Source organism: Apostichopus japonicus, chromosome 8 (genome assembly GCF_037975245.1).
Source record: "Apostichopus japonicus isolate 1M-3 chromosome 8, ASM3797524v1, whole genome shotgun sequence".
NCBI classification, from domain to species: Eukaryota; Metazoa; Echinodermata; class Holothuroidea; order Aspidochirotida; family Stichopodidae; genus Apostichopus; species Apostichopus japonicus.
The window spans coordinates 15663702-15680623 of NC_092568.1; the positions used below are offsets into that span (position 1 = coordinate 15663702).

Consider the following 16922-nt stretch of genomic DNA (forward strand, 5'->3'; position numbering starts at 1 on the left):
AGAAAATAAACGTCAAGACAGCGGAAAGAGTTCTTTGTCAACATTACTAACACTGACATGGATTAATGAGGTACTGTACAGTAAGGATCTAAGAAAATTAACAGACTTTGCAAAAACAGAAAAGCATTGAACATTATAAAATTAATCTATACCGGATTAATTTTTGAAAGCCTTCTTGGTCTCTGTGCTTGTTGTTGTTGTTCAGCAGTCTTGCTCCGTTCCATAGCCCACCCCCAAGCAATTAGGGCTCGTAGATTTTCACGGATTGGATCTCTGTAAATGTCCTTCTCCTAAGAAAAATAAACATATATAATATATAATAAGTACATTAAAGACAACTATTATGAAATATATGTTAATCTATTATATGTTAATATATGAAAAGTATGTTAGTCCAATAACATCTAGAAGACTGACATGAACCAACGTTTTTCAATTGTTGAAGTGAAAGAAAGTATTGACATTAGTTTAAAAGAAAATCAATTCTTACTTTTGCATTCAACATCTTGTATGGTTTAAGGCGAGGATGTTTCTTCTGATCAGGTCTCTCAATGTCACCAAATATGACTCCAGCATCAAACTAAAAAGCACAGAATATTAATATATATATATTTACGTTTGTCATAAACAATAAAGAAATCTAATATATTACACATAAAGAGAAGTGGTGTAACATGTAAGAAGAATGGGAAATCTAGAACGTATGGAAGAAGGAAAGGAATTATGAAAAGGCAAATTGCATCTGTCAAATGAGAACACCAGTTATCAGAGCTAGAAGGAAACTATTGGAGGAGCTAATTATCTGAGTTGTCTCGCTTTAACTGATTCATGTCTAGAATTATTACAATCTTCTCAGTGTTCATATATAGTTTATATGTAGTGAACAAACTTATGTCACCATGCAGCACAAGGAACATGAGTTTCTATGAAGGGCATAAGAGATAAGAGGGGGTGCCTAGGGAATTCTGCTCAGCCATTTAGAGAACTCTAAACAACATTCTGTAAAGTGACTTCACTGTTTCACCATAATCACTTGTGCACCACGTAATTTACTGAAATAGGCAGGATTTGATTCTGTAACGTACCAAGGATTGATTTTGTAACCAAGGGAGAGAATATGAATGCTTACTTGCTGAATTGACCACATGTCATGGAGATGCTCAGCAAATCGATCACAAAAGGATAGAAGACTTTCATTCAGAAAAACACTGAAGAAGAAACACAAATATGAAAAAATGATTTCAGTGCAGTGTTCCCAACAGAAAATTAAATCATATTACATGACTACCTGCACTTAATAAAACCAGCTTAATAAAGCACTTAATTAAACAATAACTTCCATCTATATTTTAAGGTGACAGGAATTTAACCAGGTGTTGAAGTAAAGTTTTTACCATTTGTATAGAGATGGATCTGCTAACAATGTAAAACCATCTAACCTCACTGTAATATAAATATATATGTTAACCTAAAGCATGACATTATGTCTGCACAGAGGTAGTTTTATTACTTTGATGTATGGACTGGCTTTGGTTGATAGCGGCCATCGACATCAAAGCTTGATTCTCTGATGTAAGTCTCATCATGGTAGGCCATGGAATAATCTGGTGGAAGAGCACTGCCGATGGAAGTCAAGCAAGGTAACGCCTTCTCAAACAATTCTCCATCAAACTCCTGGGTAGAGACATTACCAATTAAGTGTTACAAAAGTATCAACATTGCTAAAGATGTGTTACCTTTCTAGAGATGTAACAAAAACAAAAATTTTATTACAGCTACATGGGTAGGGGTGGGGCACCACTAACAATTTACTTAAATCAAGCATTCGATATGAGATATTGTGTTACCCATGCCCTTCAAGCAGGAGGAATGAACTAAATATTGTTATCAAATTACTGAGTAAGGTGGAACAAACAAGAATTTCTCCAGAACCTCTGCTCACCTCTGCTCTTCTAGGTTAAAACAATGTAGGTGACAGATTAATTTTAATTATAAATGAAGAAAATGTAAATATTTCAAACACATGTCATGACACAAGTATGTAAACTAAAAATCTACCCCCCACCCCAAGACTGAGGTATGTAGTTATACATGGGTAGGGGTAGGGGGAGCACTACAAATTTATTTAAATCAAGCAAACAGAATGAGATACTGTGTTACCCACACCCTCCAAGCAGGAGGTATAAATTTTAATATTGACCTTTTCTGCCAGTGCATCAAACAGACCAGTAAACAGCATCATTGTAAGACGTTTTTCCTCATCTGAAGCAGCTCCATATGTTCCCCAGCCTCCAAGACTGCTGTAGTAAGTTATGCAACGATCATAGTGAAGTTGCACAATCTATTATGGACGGATCAATACCAGAGTGAGTACTAGATTGTATTTCATAACACTGATACTGTTAAACTTAAAGAGACAACTGTTTTTGTCCTGTTCCTCTCAAATATGGCAACATAGAAGAAAAACATAACATTGTCCATTCCCTGGAACATTGAAGTTCCACAAGAAAGTTTTGAACAGTTTCTTACTGATTTTACAAGAACATCCTGTTACTGAAGAGATGAACTAGCAAAGAGCTGCTGACTATAAAGGCATCACCACAGAATCACTTTTGATATTTATAGTAGCTATATGTCAAACTCAAAGTATGAAGAGCTCTTATGAGTGAAAGATTTGTTTAATATCTTAGATGGAGTCTACGTACCTTAAGCGAGACGTATGTGTGCTCTTCTAGTGCAGGAATATCCTTGATCAACTTTGTCAGCAACCTCTGCATGACCGATGGCTTCAGATTTCTATTTTTCAAAGACAGAGGTCCAATAATGTATGGTAAAGCAAATTAAGAACATGTTAAACTTAAAGTAAGTCTATTTTTACATACTTCATGCACAATCAAAAGGCCGGTTGAATATGAGAAGGCGAAACTTGTGACTGACAAAATATATCAAACCAAATGTGAGTCAGATAGTCAGAATTGGTGGAAGATCTTGACCCTGTTGAAAACTTCTTAAATAGTCACAAGAAATGTGCAGTAAAGATTTTCCTTGTTATAAGCAAGATACTATCAGCAAACAGCTCTTCTTTAGGATTCAATCTTGCCACAATTCAAACATAGTTAGTATTGAAAGGAATTAACTAGAAACTAAAGCAAGAACATATCAACAAATTCAAATTTATTATTGATCATACTTAGTAAGGGCTATGAGGAATTCTGCAATAGTGTCTCTCTGCCCTCTAGTGAGGGAGCGACAACTGGCCATCCGGTAGACTGTGTGAAGGGTAGCATCCATAAGGGCTGCACTTTTATCAGCATTCTCAAACATAACTGCATTGCGCGTAAGGAGTGGCAGAACAGAGTTGCACATGTATCTGTTCAGGGCCAGTGCCATATCATGGTCATGAGTGTTTGGCTGTAAAGTTCAAAAGAAAAGAAAAGCATGTGTGAAATGCGGAAAAAACCAGGCTTTCATAGATTGTTTGAATTTTATATTTACTCTTAAAACTTAACAAATGGCACATAAGGCCTGTATAAATTGTCCTCATCTGACTATATGTACACAGTATGTAGAGTGAGGCAGCTGGAGATAGTGAGTACCGGTATAAGTCTTGTTCATGAGAATGAAAGAATTACATGAAATCTCCCAGGAACTTCAGTCAGTGCAAAAACTTTTTCATTTTGTTCTTCTCCTTCAATAATAGATAAACAAGAAATTGTGTTAAACAAATATTCCAGGTATAAACTTACAGTATCCATGGTTATTGCTGCTCTCAAGTCTGGTAAAAATGCCTTCTCCAGAAGACTGAAGAACATCTGTTTGTCAGAAATCCCATAGACTCTCTCTAAGAACAGCAGCATACACTCTTTATGACAAGGTGTCAATCCTTTTAGGTCAGCACCTAACGGTTTACCAGCCCCTTCTGCAAATTAATTAAAAACAAGATTTCTTGCTACGATATGATACAATATAACACCTAATTTACATCTTTATTGACTTATTCCTGCTATATTTAATAGCATTTAATCCAACTCCACGTGCGCAGCATGCCATAGTCATTGGTCATGCAAACACATTTGCACATACAATGCCACAAGTTTGAAATTACAGAGAAGATGAAATTTTGTAATTGTTGGTCAGTAATTTCTCGTTCTCAAATATGACTTTATATTATGAAGGATAAAAGTGGATATTTCATAAGAAGAGAGAATCATACTGGTAATGCGGAAGGAAAAGGCAACATTTTCATGATTCCCACCTACGATTTTGACAATAATAATGTTATAAGAATACTCCACTGTGGTATCCAGCTGACCAGAGCACACATTTCTAACCAGTATATCCAGCTGACCAGAGCACACATTTCTAACCAGTAGACATACATTTAATAAGAATACTCCACTGTGGTATCCAGCTGACCAGAGCACACATTTCTAACCAGTAGACCTACATTTCATCAGAATACTCCACTGTGGTATCCAGCTAATCAGAGCCCACATTTCTAACCAGTATATCCAGCTGATCAGAGCACACATTTCTAACCAGTAGACATACATTTCATAACAATACTCCACTGAGGTATCCAGCTGACCAGAGCACACATTTCTAACCAGTAGACATACACTTCATCAGAATACTCCACTGTGGTATCCAGCTGAACACAGCACACATTTCTAACCAGTAGACATACATTTCATCAGAATACTCCACTGTGGTATCCAGCTGACCAGAGCACACATTTCTAACCAGTAGACATACATTTCATCAGAATACTCCACTGTGGTATCCAGCTGACCAGAGCACACATTTCTAACCAGTAGACATACATTTCATCAGAATCCTCCACTGTGGTATCCAGCTGAACAGAGCACACATTTCTAACCAGTAGACATACATTTCATCAGAATCCTCCCCTGTGGTATCCAGCTGACCAGAGCACACATTTCTAACCAGTAGACATACATTTCATAACAATACTCCACTGTGGTATCCAGCTGACCAGAGCACACATTTCTAACCAGTAGACATACATTTCATAACAATACTCCACTGTGGTATCCAGCTGACCAGAGCACACATTTCTAACCAGTAGACATACATTTCATCAGAATCCTCCACTGTGGTATCCAGCTGAACAGAGCACACATTTCTAACCAGTAGACATACATTTCATAACAATACTCCACTGTGGTATCCAGCTGACCAGAGCACACATTTCTAACCAGTAGACATACATTTCATAACAATACTCCACTGTGGTATCCAGCTGACCAGAGCACACATTTCTAACCAGTAGACATGCATTTCATCAGAATACTCCACTGTGGTATCCAGCTGACCAGAGCACACTTTTCTAACCAGTAGACATGCATTTCATCAGTCTTTTACAACAGTGCAATTCTGCAGATATATTGACAACACATTTCTCTATTATTTATAAAGTTTCCCAAAGATTTTGAATCAGTCCTGAGGCTTACCGTCCTTCTTTTCATAGACCTTGTAAGGTGATGGGAGACTAAACTTTAGACTCAAGACACCGATCAAGTCATCTATAGGTACTAAGCTACGTAGAATGGCTCTGATCCTTTGTGGTTCTGTCCTGCCCTGCAATAAGACCTGCTCATCTGGGGCACAACGACCAAGTAAATCAATAAGCGTTGCATAGAATGTTAGGACAGCACCCCCAATGTCCACATCATCTTCATCATCTTCAACCTCATCAGGAGAATCACTAAAAGTTAAGGAGAGGTGACTCATTTATGGATAAGAATAGCCAACACAATAGGTGACAAGAACTCATTTTAATATAAATAAACATTCAATGTCATTCAAGCACTACGGAATTAATTTCCACACGGGACATTCTCTCAGTCAACAATTGGAAGTAGACAATCCCAAAAGCAATGTTACAAGCTTAAATGCCACACAGATAAATATGTCAGCTTATTTCATTGTTACCCGTGCCCAACATACAACCATAACTACTAACTACTTAACATGCAATATCTCTCATTTAATCAATTGAAATTAATCTTGAAAATACAGAAAAGCAAATGTTACCATACTTAAACATGTAATTTCAAACAATATATTTGGAGAACTTACTCCAAAGTGAATTTTGGACCATCTACTCCATCCTCCATGAGTATCACTGGTGCTAAGTGGTCAACAAAGTCTGCTGTGGTTTCTGACAGTTCTATGGCATCCTCCATGGCGTTCAGTAGACCCTGGCCCTCCCCTCGCAATGCTGGACCCAGACACTCTGGATGTCTAATTAACAGCCTCACCACCAAGTTGGCATTCTCCTCTACTGTTTCACCTGATAAAGAAAGACAAAATTGTTCAATGATTCTTTAAAAAAATATTTACCTAGGAGTGCACAACTTTCAATTAAAATCACATATCAAATCCCAAATCCTCTAATTGCACACATGTTGAGATGAATATAAGAAGAATTATTCCTATGGTTTACCTGATCATTTAAAAATTTTAAAGATATAGGGACAAACCCATGACACTAGATAGAAAGAAGCAGACCCAACTAGCATGAGTAATTACCCATGTAAGTAAAGATATTGTATTTTAACAATACTTTATTGTGAACAACTCTCTCAAAAAAATAACAATCATTTGATTCCATTTGGAAGATAGACTGAAGATTTGAAAAAATCTGAAATTGACATTTCAGATTTTCTATGGCAAGTTTTGACCCAAAGTCAAGATATTAAAAAAAATATTTTGCATTGTTTTGTTAATATTTAACAAGTCATTTAACACTTACACTTATCTAATTGGATATTACTCAATATAACTAAGAGATCTCCACAAGCTGAGCCACTTAGCTGCCTTCTAACTAGCAGGTTATGCAACTCCACAAATTTGATGTAACGTATCATTATGTCATTGTTCACCAGGTTTAATAAGGGGTTAATCAACCGTCTAGCGTGCGTTACTCACAGGATTAATGCAGGATCGGGGGATAATGCAAGCGATGCACGAGGGCGGAGCCCGAGTGCATCCAGCGATAGCATTAACACCCAGAGTGCATTAATCATGTGAGTAACGCACGCTAGACCATTGATTAACCCCGTTCATTCATACACTACCATTTGTGTGGGGGAAAAAATCATAAAACAAAACATTTTTGGTTACATATAACCAAAGATTTATTAAAGTGATGCCCCGTAATTTTACCGTGCGTTACTCACAGGATTAACCACAGTCAGCTGACCTGAATGGACCAATAGGATTTAGGAATCTTTACTAAGTACGAATGAACACACAATCATTAAGCTCTCCTGGTGAGAGTTTGAGATTATTTAAAATTTTATTTTGTAAACAATCACTGCCTGATTTATGATTATTATCATGCCTAAGTAAGACTTACAAAAAATCACCTTGAACAGTGAGCAGACTGTGGGCAGCACCTATTGCACACTTAAAATCACCTTGTATAAAATATAGACCATGTAGATAGTCTGGGCAGCACCTATTGCATTAAAGGCACAGTTGAATTCACCTTGTATAATATATAGACCACGTAGATAGTCTGGGCAGCACCTATTGCATTTAAGGCACAGTTGAATTCACCTTGTATAATATATAGACCACGTAGATAGTCTGGGCAGCACCTACTGCCTAAGGCACAGTTGAAATCACCTTGTATAAAATATAGACGACGTAGATTTCCATTTCTGAAAGAGCTTGACATATTAGTGCTTACCACATCAGAATAAAACTCTCAGGATGTAAACAAATAAAGATTAAAAGCTTCCCAATCATCAGGGTATAGTAATGTCTGTTGTCAGGACTCACCGTTAACCCAAACAGTGTGCCTCATGAAATCCAGGTATCTCTCTCCATCAACTGGATCCCATCCTATTAAAGGTTTACCCATGGAGAGCATACGATCATTGTCTTGCACACCACACTGGGACATGTATGATATCACCTTCTCAAGGTGAGCTTCGCGCAGAGCCAAGGCAAGTTCATTGTTATCCATGAGTGAAGCTGCTGCAACATCTAATGGGCACGACCCCCGAAGGGATGGATAGGCTATATGGTATTCGTGAGGAAAATAAATAGGAGTCAAAGCCTTCAAAGTAGGTAGCAACAGTTGTGGTAACTTATTTCATGAGAAACATTCAACAGCTTAACAAGTTAAAATAATTCTGCTTTGAAGACGTGCTCCATCACTCTCCCGACATGGTTAATTATTGCATTTCACAAACTCAAACAGCATTGCTTCTCTACAAAAGCAAAATAGAAAAGCAACCAAAACATAAAAACAACTCAGCAAATGATCATGCAGTCCAAGCAACAAAACAGTTGACACTGGTAACATACAAGCAGGAAAATAAAGATTAGGAGAATATAGAAGGGGGAAAAACAGTAACATAGCAATATAGACAGCCTATGAAAAGTAAACGGTGTTTGGTAAAGATAATTAATAGTTATAACAATTTAAGTGCTCAAGTTTATCTGTTCTTAATTAAATAATCAACATCATTTTCCAAATTAGAATTAAAAATATACAATAACATAACATAAGACCATAACATAATATATTATGACATAACATAACATAAGACTATAACATAATATATTATGACATAACATAACATAAGATACCATAACATGATATAATATCACATAAAATAATATAACATCACATAAGATAACATAACATAACAAAAGATATATACTATATATAGTGCAACTTAAGTTTTCCTTCCACATGCCATCCAACGATTAAGCTATACAAACTTGGTTCCACACTAATCTGCATTTCTCTTATTTAAATTCCAAAGTCTAGAACAAAATCAAATTTGAAATAAACAGTTTTAAAAATTTGTCATCGATTATAATGTCTGTAGTCACAGATAGTCATGACAGCAAAAGTTCAAAATTGATATATTGAACTGAGAGTTTGTAAAAACCAGAATGCCAAAATGCATTGTGGTTTCAATGATGTAACATGAGCAGTTTTCTTCATGAATCTGACGAAATGTATAGTGAGGGTGTACAACATACTCAATCTTAGTAAAGCAGTTTGATGTGACAAATAATAAATTCACAATGACAAAGGCTGTCCTGATATGACCATTGACCTCAACAACAGGCTTCTTGTACTAAATGTGATACACCAACATACTAAATATGACATCCATCCTTGTTGAAATATTGTGTAAAACATGGTTGTCACAATTTGACCCCTGGTGAACTCAAACGACCATTGACCTCTGCCCAAAACATAAGGCTTTTTGTACTCAATGTGGTACAATTACATACCATGCAATCTGTCCAAGCTTCTCTTGCGATATTATAATTAGGAAGGTGCGTTAGTGTAGAGAGACAAGTAAGAGGGAGTGAAGTAACTGTTTGGCATTTGTTGACTTCAAATGACCTTTGTGAACTTCACCAAAATCAATAGGCTTCTTTCGCTCAATGTTATACACCTTCTTACCAAGTATGAAATCTGCCCACACTTCCAATACTGAGATATCATGTTTACAAGGTTTTCACAATTTGACCTCTGATGACCCCAAATGACCTTTGACCTCCACCAAAAATAAAAGGCTTCTTGTACTCAATGTAATACTTCTGCACACCAAATATGAGGTCTGCCCAAGCTCTCCTTCTTGAGATATTATGTTTACAAGGTTCCACAATTTGACCCCTGGTGACTCCATATGACCTTTGACCTCCACCAAAAACTATAGGCTTTATGTACTCAATGTGGTTCATATACGTTTTGAATATGAGATCTGCCCAAGCTTACCTTCTTGAGATATCGTGTTTACAAGGTTTTCACAATTTGACCCCTGGTGACCCCAAATGACCTTTGACCTCCACAAAAAACAATAGGCTTCCCTTCCTTAACAAGGTACTCCTACACACAAAATATGATATCTGTACAAGCTTCTCTTCTTTAGGATATCATGTTTACAAGGTTTTCACAATTTGACCCCTGGTGACCCCAAATGACCTTTAGGCTTCTTGTACTCAATAATGTTCTCCTACACACAAAATATGAGATCTATCTAAGCTTCCCTTCTTGAGATACCCTGTTTACAAGCTGGGCGTCACAAACACACGCATGCACATGCACACCAGCATGACTGCTTAGGTTACGATTATCATCAAAACCAAAAAAGGCAGAAAAGAAGGTGAATGCTGTCACAAGGGGAAGTAATATGCTACTTTTAATATACTTACAAAGGCCCATAAAGCCATGTTCAAGCATGTATGCAAGCTTGTCAAACATGGCTCTTTGGTTCTGTCTACAGGTGCGGCAAAAATAGCACAAGAACCTGCAACAATTAGTACTCAGCTGGCGGTAGAGCCTGCAAGACTGCAAATACAGAGAGAAAGTGCAAACATGCATAACATGCATCAAATCACAGCAAGCACCATCTCAAAAGGAGATCAAAATGGAGAGAAAAGGTAGGAGAGAAAACATGGAACAATGGCTTATAATAGGTAACTAACAATGACTTCCGTAAAGCCAACCACTGTTACAATGCAGTCCCAAGACAAAAGCTGCAAGTAACAAATCATTCAAGGAAACCTAGTACTTTCTTTCTGAATTTTAATCTTCAAACTAATTCTTCATCACAGGCCCAATCGATTCTGTGGCAAAGATGAAGGATACAAAAAGACTTCAATGTTATTGTGAAACCTATTAATTTCCAATCCTCAGGTAACTTTTGTTTACCAATATCTTTGACAATAAATCTTTTGTAATAAATACTTCCTGAGTACTTTTGAAGTGGTATTCTTAGAAGAACTACAAGCCAAGCTAACTTATTCTGAGATATTTGTGAAGCTTACAGTCTACTATAACTGTCTACTACTGGTTGTACAATCAGTCATCTCTGTCAATGAACAAATCCTTCTGAAGTCTTCTAGGATGATCATTTTCTCTGGTTTTATGTGTTAGTATGAAGAAAGGGAAGCTAAATTACATCACTGTTGTCTGACTAGCAGAAACCAATAAATCTATATACGTGACATCAAAGCAGGTAAGGACAGGGTTAAAGACAAAAAGAATGTTTTTTTCACAGCAAACTTGACTTCCTTTGACATCATTGTTAGTCCCTTTCTGGGCATGAGTGTGTTAGTAAAGAGCACAAAGTGGAGAGCACACACACAGACGCACACATTTATCACTATGCAGTGTGGACTCACACAATCCTATGTCACTCTGGTTCAAGAAGTATTCTATCTGATCAAATACCGCCATCTGGTTCTGCCGGCTGACACGACAGAAGTAGCTCAAGAAGCTGGAGCAGGCTGTGATTACCTCACGATTAAACTCTGGAGGCTGAATGCAAGGAGTTATATAAACCTTCCACTAACCATGCAATGAACTGCCTGTCGATACCATTGTACGTAGCTCAATAGTTCAGTGCATTCAGTTATGTGACTGAATGACATATATACATGATGAAGAATGATGAAAATATGGTTATCAGAACTAGACAGAATAGTTTGTTTGATTCACACATTCAACTCTAATATGACCTTTAATAAGTAAGTTTCAAGGAAACGACAAAATGAAATTTCAAGTGGTATAAGGTATTGTTTAGAACATCTGATATTATTCCTATTATACTCGCATATGCTTGAACTGTAACAGTACAATCCCTCATAGTGTTTCATATTTCTATGAATGAAGGACAGAAATTGTTCAGTCTGGCACATTTATTGCCAGCTTACCTCATCTGGTGAAACACTATCGGTATTTCCAAGTGCTATGAAGACACTTGTGGTTTTCTTACTGCCATCTTCACAACTGGTTAGTTGCACTGATGTTTGATGTTTTTCTAACACATTCACCATCACATTCATGACAGTTTCATGAACAAACAGAGCACGCATCAGATCTGGATGTTGATAGAACACTTTGTTGTCTGTCAAATCCCTTCAACGAAAGAAACACAAAATTGGTCATTTACTGCCAATTTGCTTTTCACTTCTTTTTATAAACAATAGCTTTCTATGCTGACTTTTGCGATATTTATTCGGATCACTTACACAATTATAGGAACAGATACACTAGCAGAATGAATGTATATAAACAACATACAGAAGTTCCTTCTTGTTTGATCATTTGTTGACATGTTGACTATGTTTGTCAATTGTGGCATACCTACATACACATGTAGAATTAATTAATCATTCCATTTTACATATAATTACACAATCTTTGTACATGCTTGTTTGTCCTTTATTACTATGACTATAAGTTTTCTGAGCAAGGCATTGAAAGCTTACAGGCTACAATCTGAATACTAATAACAATAATTTTATTTCCCAATGCACAACATTTATTGAGAATATCCCCGATCCACAAAATGTATTGGGTATTTCTCTGATCAACAACATTTATTGAGAATTTCCCCAATCCACTACATTTATTGAGAATTTCCCCGATCTTCATTATTTATTGAGAATTTCCCGGGTCCACAACATATATTTAGAATTTCCCGGATCCACAACATTTATTGAGAGTGATGTGACGGTGCTCTTACCAGAGATGCTTAATCATGGCTTCTTCCTCACTTGCTCCCATTTGTACCTTCAAGAGGGATCTGATCTGACTAAGTGAGTTCAGTAATGTAATAATGTCAGCTTCCTGCTCTCTGCTTACTACATAGGTCTTTGAAATGGCTTGACAAAGCTATAGTCAAAAGAAAAATCAAAATTAATATTTTGAGTGATGTAACCATGATCGAAAAAGGAAAGAGATTCGCTAGTTAAATAAGTTAATGCTCAAAAACATACACATACTGAAGTCATACTTTGTCACTGTTAATGTGTATTCATGCAAACACAAATTTAATATTCCTACTTTATGTGAACAGCAAGTCCACTGACCTTTTCTGCAACACTTGTGCAAAGGAATATTACATCGTGATATTTAATTCATGATAAATATGAATATGAAACTATAAACCCAGCTTACTATCCATAGCAATTAACTATGCTGGCTTGAACCAATAAACAAAGCTACATAATGTAACAAAGTGGAAGTCCAGTATTCCATTGTGTAGGTACACTCCATCTTACCTCACCAACTCCATTGTACTGTCTATGTAGCAGCCTGGCTATCTCTCTAACAAGCTCAGCATCTTCAATGTGCTTCTCTTCAGCCCACTTAATCATCGTCTCTGATATCAGCTTGGATAAGGAGTCTAAAGAAATTTAACCATGATTTTTGGAAGATAATCAATTCATACAAAATTCTACATCTCCATAATAAATTTATCACAGAACACTGTTCAGTTTCAAACAAACATGTGAGCAAATTAGCTTAAGCAGAACACTACTAATTAAAATTTAAAAAGTACTTAAGAAGAGCAAGGAGATGTCTTACCTGGAGAAAACTTTTGAGGAGTATCCTTATTGTTCTTGTTCCTAGACTTGAAGATACTGTTGAATAGCTTCAGTACCCATGACTCATCATCTCCATTCTTACCATCGATTTCATGAACACCACAATGAGAGACAAGGTTGGTATGAAATGTACTTAGCACGTCTCTGAGATCTTCCCGTGCAGGACAACTAAGGCCCTCTGCTGGTTCCTTGAATGACAGTAGCATCCTCATCTGAAAGACAAGACCAATGTAATCATTTCTATTAAAGACCCATTAGCTGCTGAGCTTTTATGTAACTATGTAGATGATGATAAAGTTGTATGAAAATCAATCAATCAATCAATCTACTATGGTTACTGTTTCCCAGGAATATTTAGGAACTATGTTTAGGAACTATATTAGGAACTATCTTTGATTGACTGATAATCATGCAAATGTATGGGTTGCAATGCAACATCTGCTAAGGAATGAGAAAAAGTTACAGAAAACCACACCATGAGGTCAGTATGTTATCAGGTATCACACTCTGTATACTATTATAATAATAATAACAAAGATTTACACATATCCACCCAGAAAAAGGGTGCTCAAGGCATAAAGCTAAGATTACATATCAGTCATCTGAATCATTCATGTTTCAGTCCATAAATTCAGCATTAAAACAAATTAAGCTCTTTCAGCTATGTTCTTACCTGTTCCTGGGGAGTTGAACGAAATTCTTTTGTTTTCTTTGCAGTAATGATAGGTGGCATGTCAGTTGTCCGGACTTCCTTCAAACGACAAGCTTGATCCTACATAATGTAAATCAATTGAAAATTATGAATGGCAGCCATGTTAGAGTTATAGAGAATACAATGAAGCTGAAGGTTAGGAAAAGGTGAATACCCTAATCCATGAAACAAACTAAGCACAGAATTATGATCAATGCATATTAGCAAAAAGTACTACACAATCAAAGAAAACAGACTGTGCTGCATTTTGCAGGCTATGGAAAAGTGATTGCTGTAGCTAACTTAATGAACTTTAAAAGCATAGTCCAGGTAAAAATTTCTTTTTGATATGTTAAAGAGGAACATAATCTTAGCATTCTGGTGAAATTTGGATTCAATTCCTATGTACCGTTTTTAAGATATTGACAGTTGAAGTTGCCACCTTTCGTACCAAAAGTGAACTTGGAGCAAACAGGTGTGACGTCATTGTTGCACACTGATATATGTTTTGTTTTCCTTTAATATTTACGTCTAACTTAATACTCCACAATTGGAAACATCCATAATATGACTGTGCCATAGGTATGGGTATTTTATAAACTTCACATCCCCTTTAGACAAACTAGTAACCCTATCCAATCCAAGGTCAAATCAATAGACTGAAAAATAATGAAAAAAACAAAACATTATTTGTCTTGTCAGTGTGCAACTATGACATCACACCTGTTTGCTTCAAGTTCACTTTTGGTAGAATATCAGATAACTTCATCTGTCAATATCTCAAAAATGGTAAATAGGAATTAAATGCAAATTTCACTAAAATGTTCCTCTGTAACATATCAAAAGGAAATTTTGACCTAGACTATTCTTTTAAGATTTGGTCTTGGAACTCACAGTTTGGCACTCCCTCACAAAATCATGTGAGAAGTTGACGATGGACTCAACTCGATGCCTCAGCTGATTATCACAAAGATGTTGTAATAGGCTGCACATAGCTAGCTTGACAGGTTCATGTAATTCCAACTGCAAAATCCCAATCCCGTCTGTAACACCTGAAAGTTAGTCACAAATTCATATGTCAAAAATTGTACCTGTGATTCTTAAGTGATCTTCTTCAGAGCAAACTATGATGTTGTGAAATACGTGTCATATTATCCCGATAGTAATCAAAAGTTCTGAAGGCAAGGTAAATCAGTCATCTGACATACCCGCAATGAACCACTCTTGTTAAGAACTGCTGCTGTTCAACAGTGATCAAAAAAACTTTCAAATAAGAAAGAGAACACCTGCAAATCATTCCCTATCGACAACACATTCTCCATGGATGGGCGCTAAATTTTCTTTCTTTTTTCCTCAATAATTAAAAATTAATAATGCAGACTTGTAGTACTCATACTTATATTTGAGGGCAATTGTCTGATATTCAAAATACTTGAAAATAAAATACTTGTCTCCACACTGATGGCTTCATATTTTAAATATGTATCTGTACTACTAATGACATTGTACTAGTGATGCATATTTTCACTCACATTATCTGTATCTGTACTACTAATCACATTGTACTAGTGATCTTGTAATTAGGACCATGTACTTTTACTTGTACTTGGAGTGTTGTATACAAATGAGTGCAAATATCCTGATTTTACATGACACACATGAATGTTTCCTCTCTGTGGACATGTGTCTGATGAAGCAAAGGTTTACACTGCGAACACAACCAGCTGTCTTGACCAATGACCTCAGGCAGAGCTTTGATGTTGATCTAGCATAGGTATACAACAGAACTGCAAAATTTAAAGTTTAAAATAAGGGGGAAAGGTTGCGTCTCTTCCCAAGACTAACCCCCTTTCTTCTCCCGCATCAACACATTTTTCATTGTAGTAGATGGTTATACAATATCATGTGTAACTAGGTATGTAAGTAGATGAAAATTTGCTGAAGTAAAATAATCTAGTTTTTACACTTGAATGTATCAAAGAAAACTAATTTTTAAACATCACACATTCAGAAAGAAAAAAATCAATTACAGAGATATTCAAAGATGGAATAGTTGTTCAGCTGCCTTTTTCAGGCATATCATAACATCTGAAGAAACACTTCCTGTTTACCTTTCCGATAATTTCCATCAAAGGTTGCAGGATCAATCAAGATCAGCAGTTGCTTCATATCATCTGCATCAAACACACCTAAAATTAAACATATGGTTTGAAATGTAAGCAAAACATAAATCATTATTTACTGATAGTAAAACATTAAACAAATACTGCATGATACTTTATAATTATTTATATGGGGTGTGACTTAGTTCTACCAACTTCAATTACTTATATAATGATACTCAATGTGAAGTAATGTTTCAAAAGCTCTAACATTGGTGTTAACCTCTGTTATAAGTGTCAATCACCACCACAGCATTTTACCAAGCAGAATTCAAATGTTTCGATTTAATTTAAGGCATATACAAGGAATATTCACATAACTTTCAAAGTTGGCAAGAGGACAATATTAATTATAAAGTTACTGCTTTGTACAGTGATAAATATAGATCAGCTAAATACTTACCCATGACTAACAACTTATCACAGACCTTCAAAAGTGGCCTACGAAGAGAAAGGTAAATGCTAAAATAAGTGGTTAGTTTGCATTTCGAACTCCACTTTATGAACATAGCTGAAATTTGAGGTGATGGCATTGTCAGATCCTTTTCTGGGGTTATACACATTCATACATGAAAATAACTAACTTGTTTACTAATGTAACGAGTGTGGTGTAAGATTCCCCTGCTTGGTCTCTACAGTGGTGTACACCATTACGTAATGCCTAATCTGTT

The 16922-nt window shown here is 36.1% G+C and overlaps 1 protein-coding gene across 10 annotated transcripts in view; it reads right to left on the minus strand.

The window, feature by feature from the left end:
* Positions 1–16922, minus strand: part of LOC139970675 (ryanodine receptor 2-like) — a 161278-nt gene that overhangs the window by 54969 nt on the left and 89387 nt on the right. For 9 of the 10 annotated variants that reach the window (XM_071976568.1, XM_071976569.1, XM_071976566.1 and 6 more), the window contains 20 exons: positions 16655–16692; positions 16201–16278; positions 14984–15141; positions 14072–14170; positions 13379–13610; positions 13072–13196; positions 12534–12682; positions 11719–11923; positions 10216–10351; positions 7813–8052; positions 6103–6316; positions 5475–5728; positions 3747–3919; positions 3191–3411; positions 2706–2796; positions 2201–2341; positions 1511–1674; positions 1130–1208; positions 491–580; positions 153–290 (listed from right to left, as the gene is read on the minus strand). In XM_071976568.1, the coding sequence (XP_071832669.1) occupies positions 153–290; positions 491–580; positions 1130–1208; positions 1511–1674; positions 2201–2341; positions 2706–2796; positions 3191–3411; positions 3747–3919; positions 5475–5728; positions 6103–6316; positions 7813–8052; positions 10216–10351; positions 11719–11923; positions 12534–12682; positions 13072–13196; positions 13379–13610; positions 14072–14170; positions 14984–15141; positions 16201–16278; positions 16655–16692 (3025 nt within the window). Of the gene's footprint in view, positions 1–152; positions 291–490; positions 581–1129; positions 1209–1510; positions 1675–2200; positions 2342–2705; positions 2797–3190; positions 3412–3746; positions 3920–5474; positions 5729–6102; positions 6317–7812; positions 8053–10215; positions 10352–11187; positions 11324–11718; positions 11924–12533; positions 12683–13071; positions 13197–13378; positions 13611–14071; positions 14171–14983; positions 15142–16200; positions 16279–16654; positions 16693–16922 lie in introns of all 10 variants that reach the window. The other variant, XM_071976563.1, reaches the window with a different exon arrangement.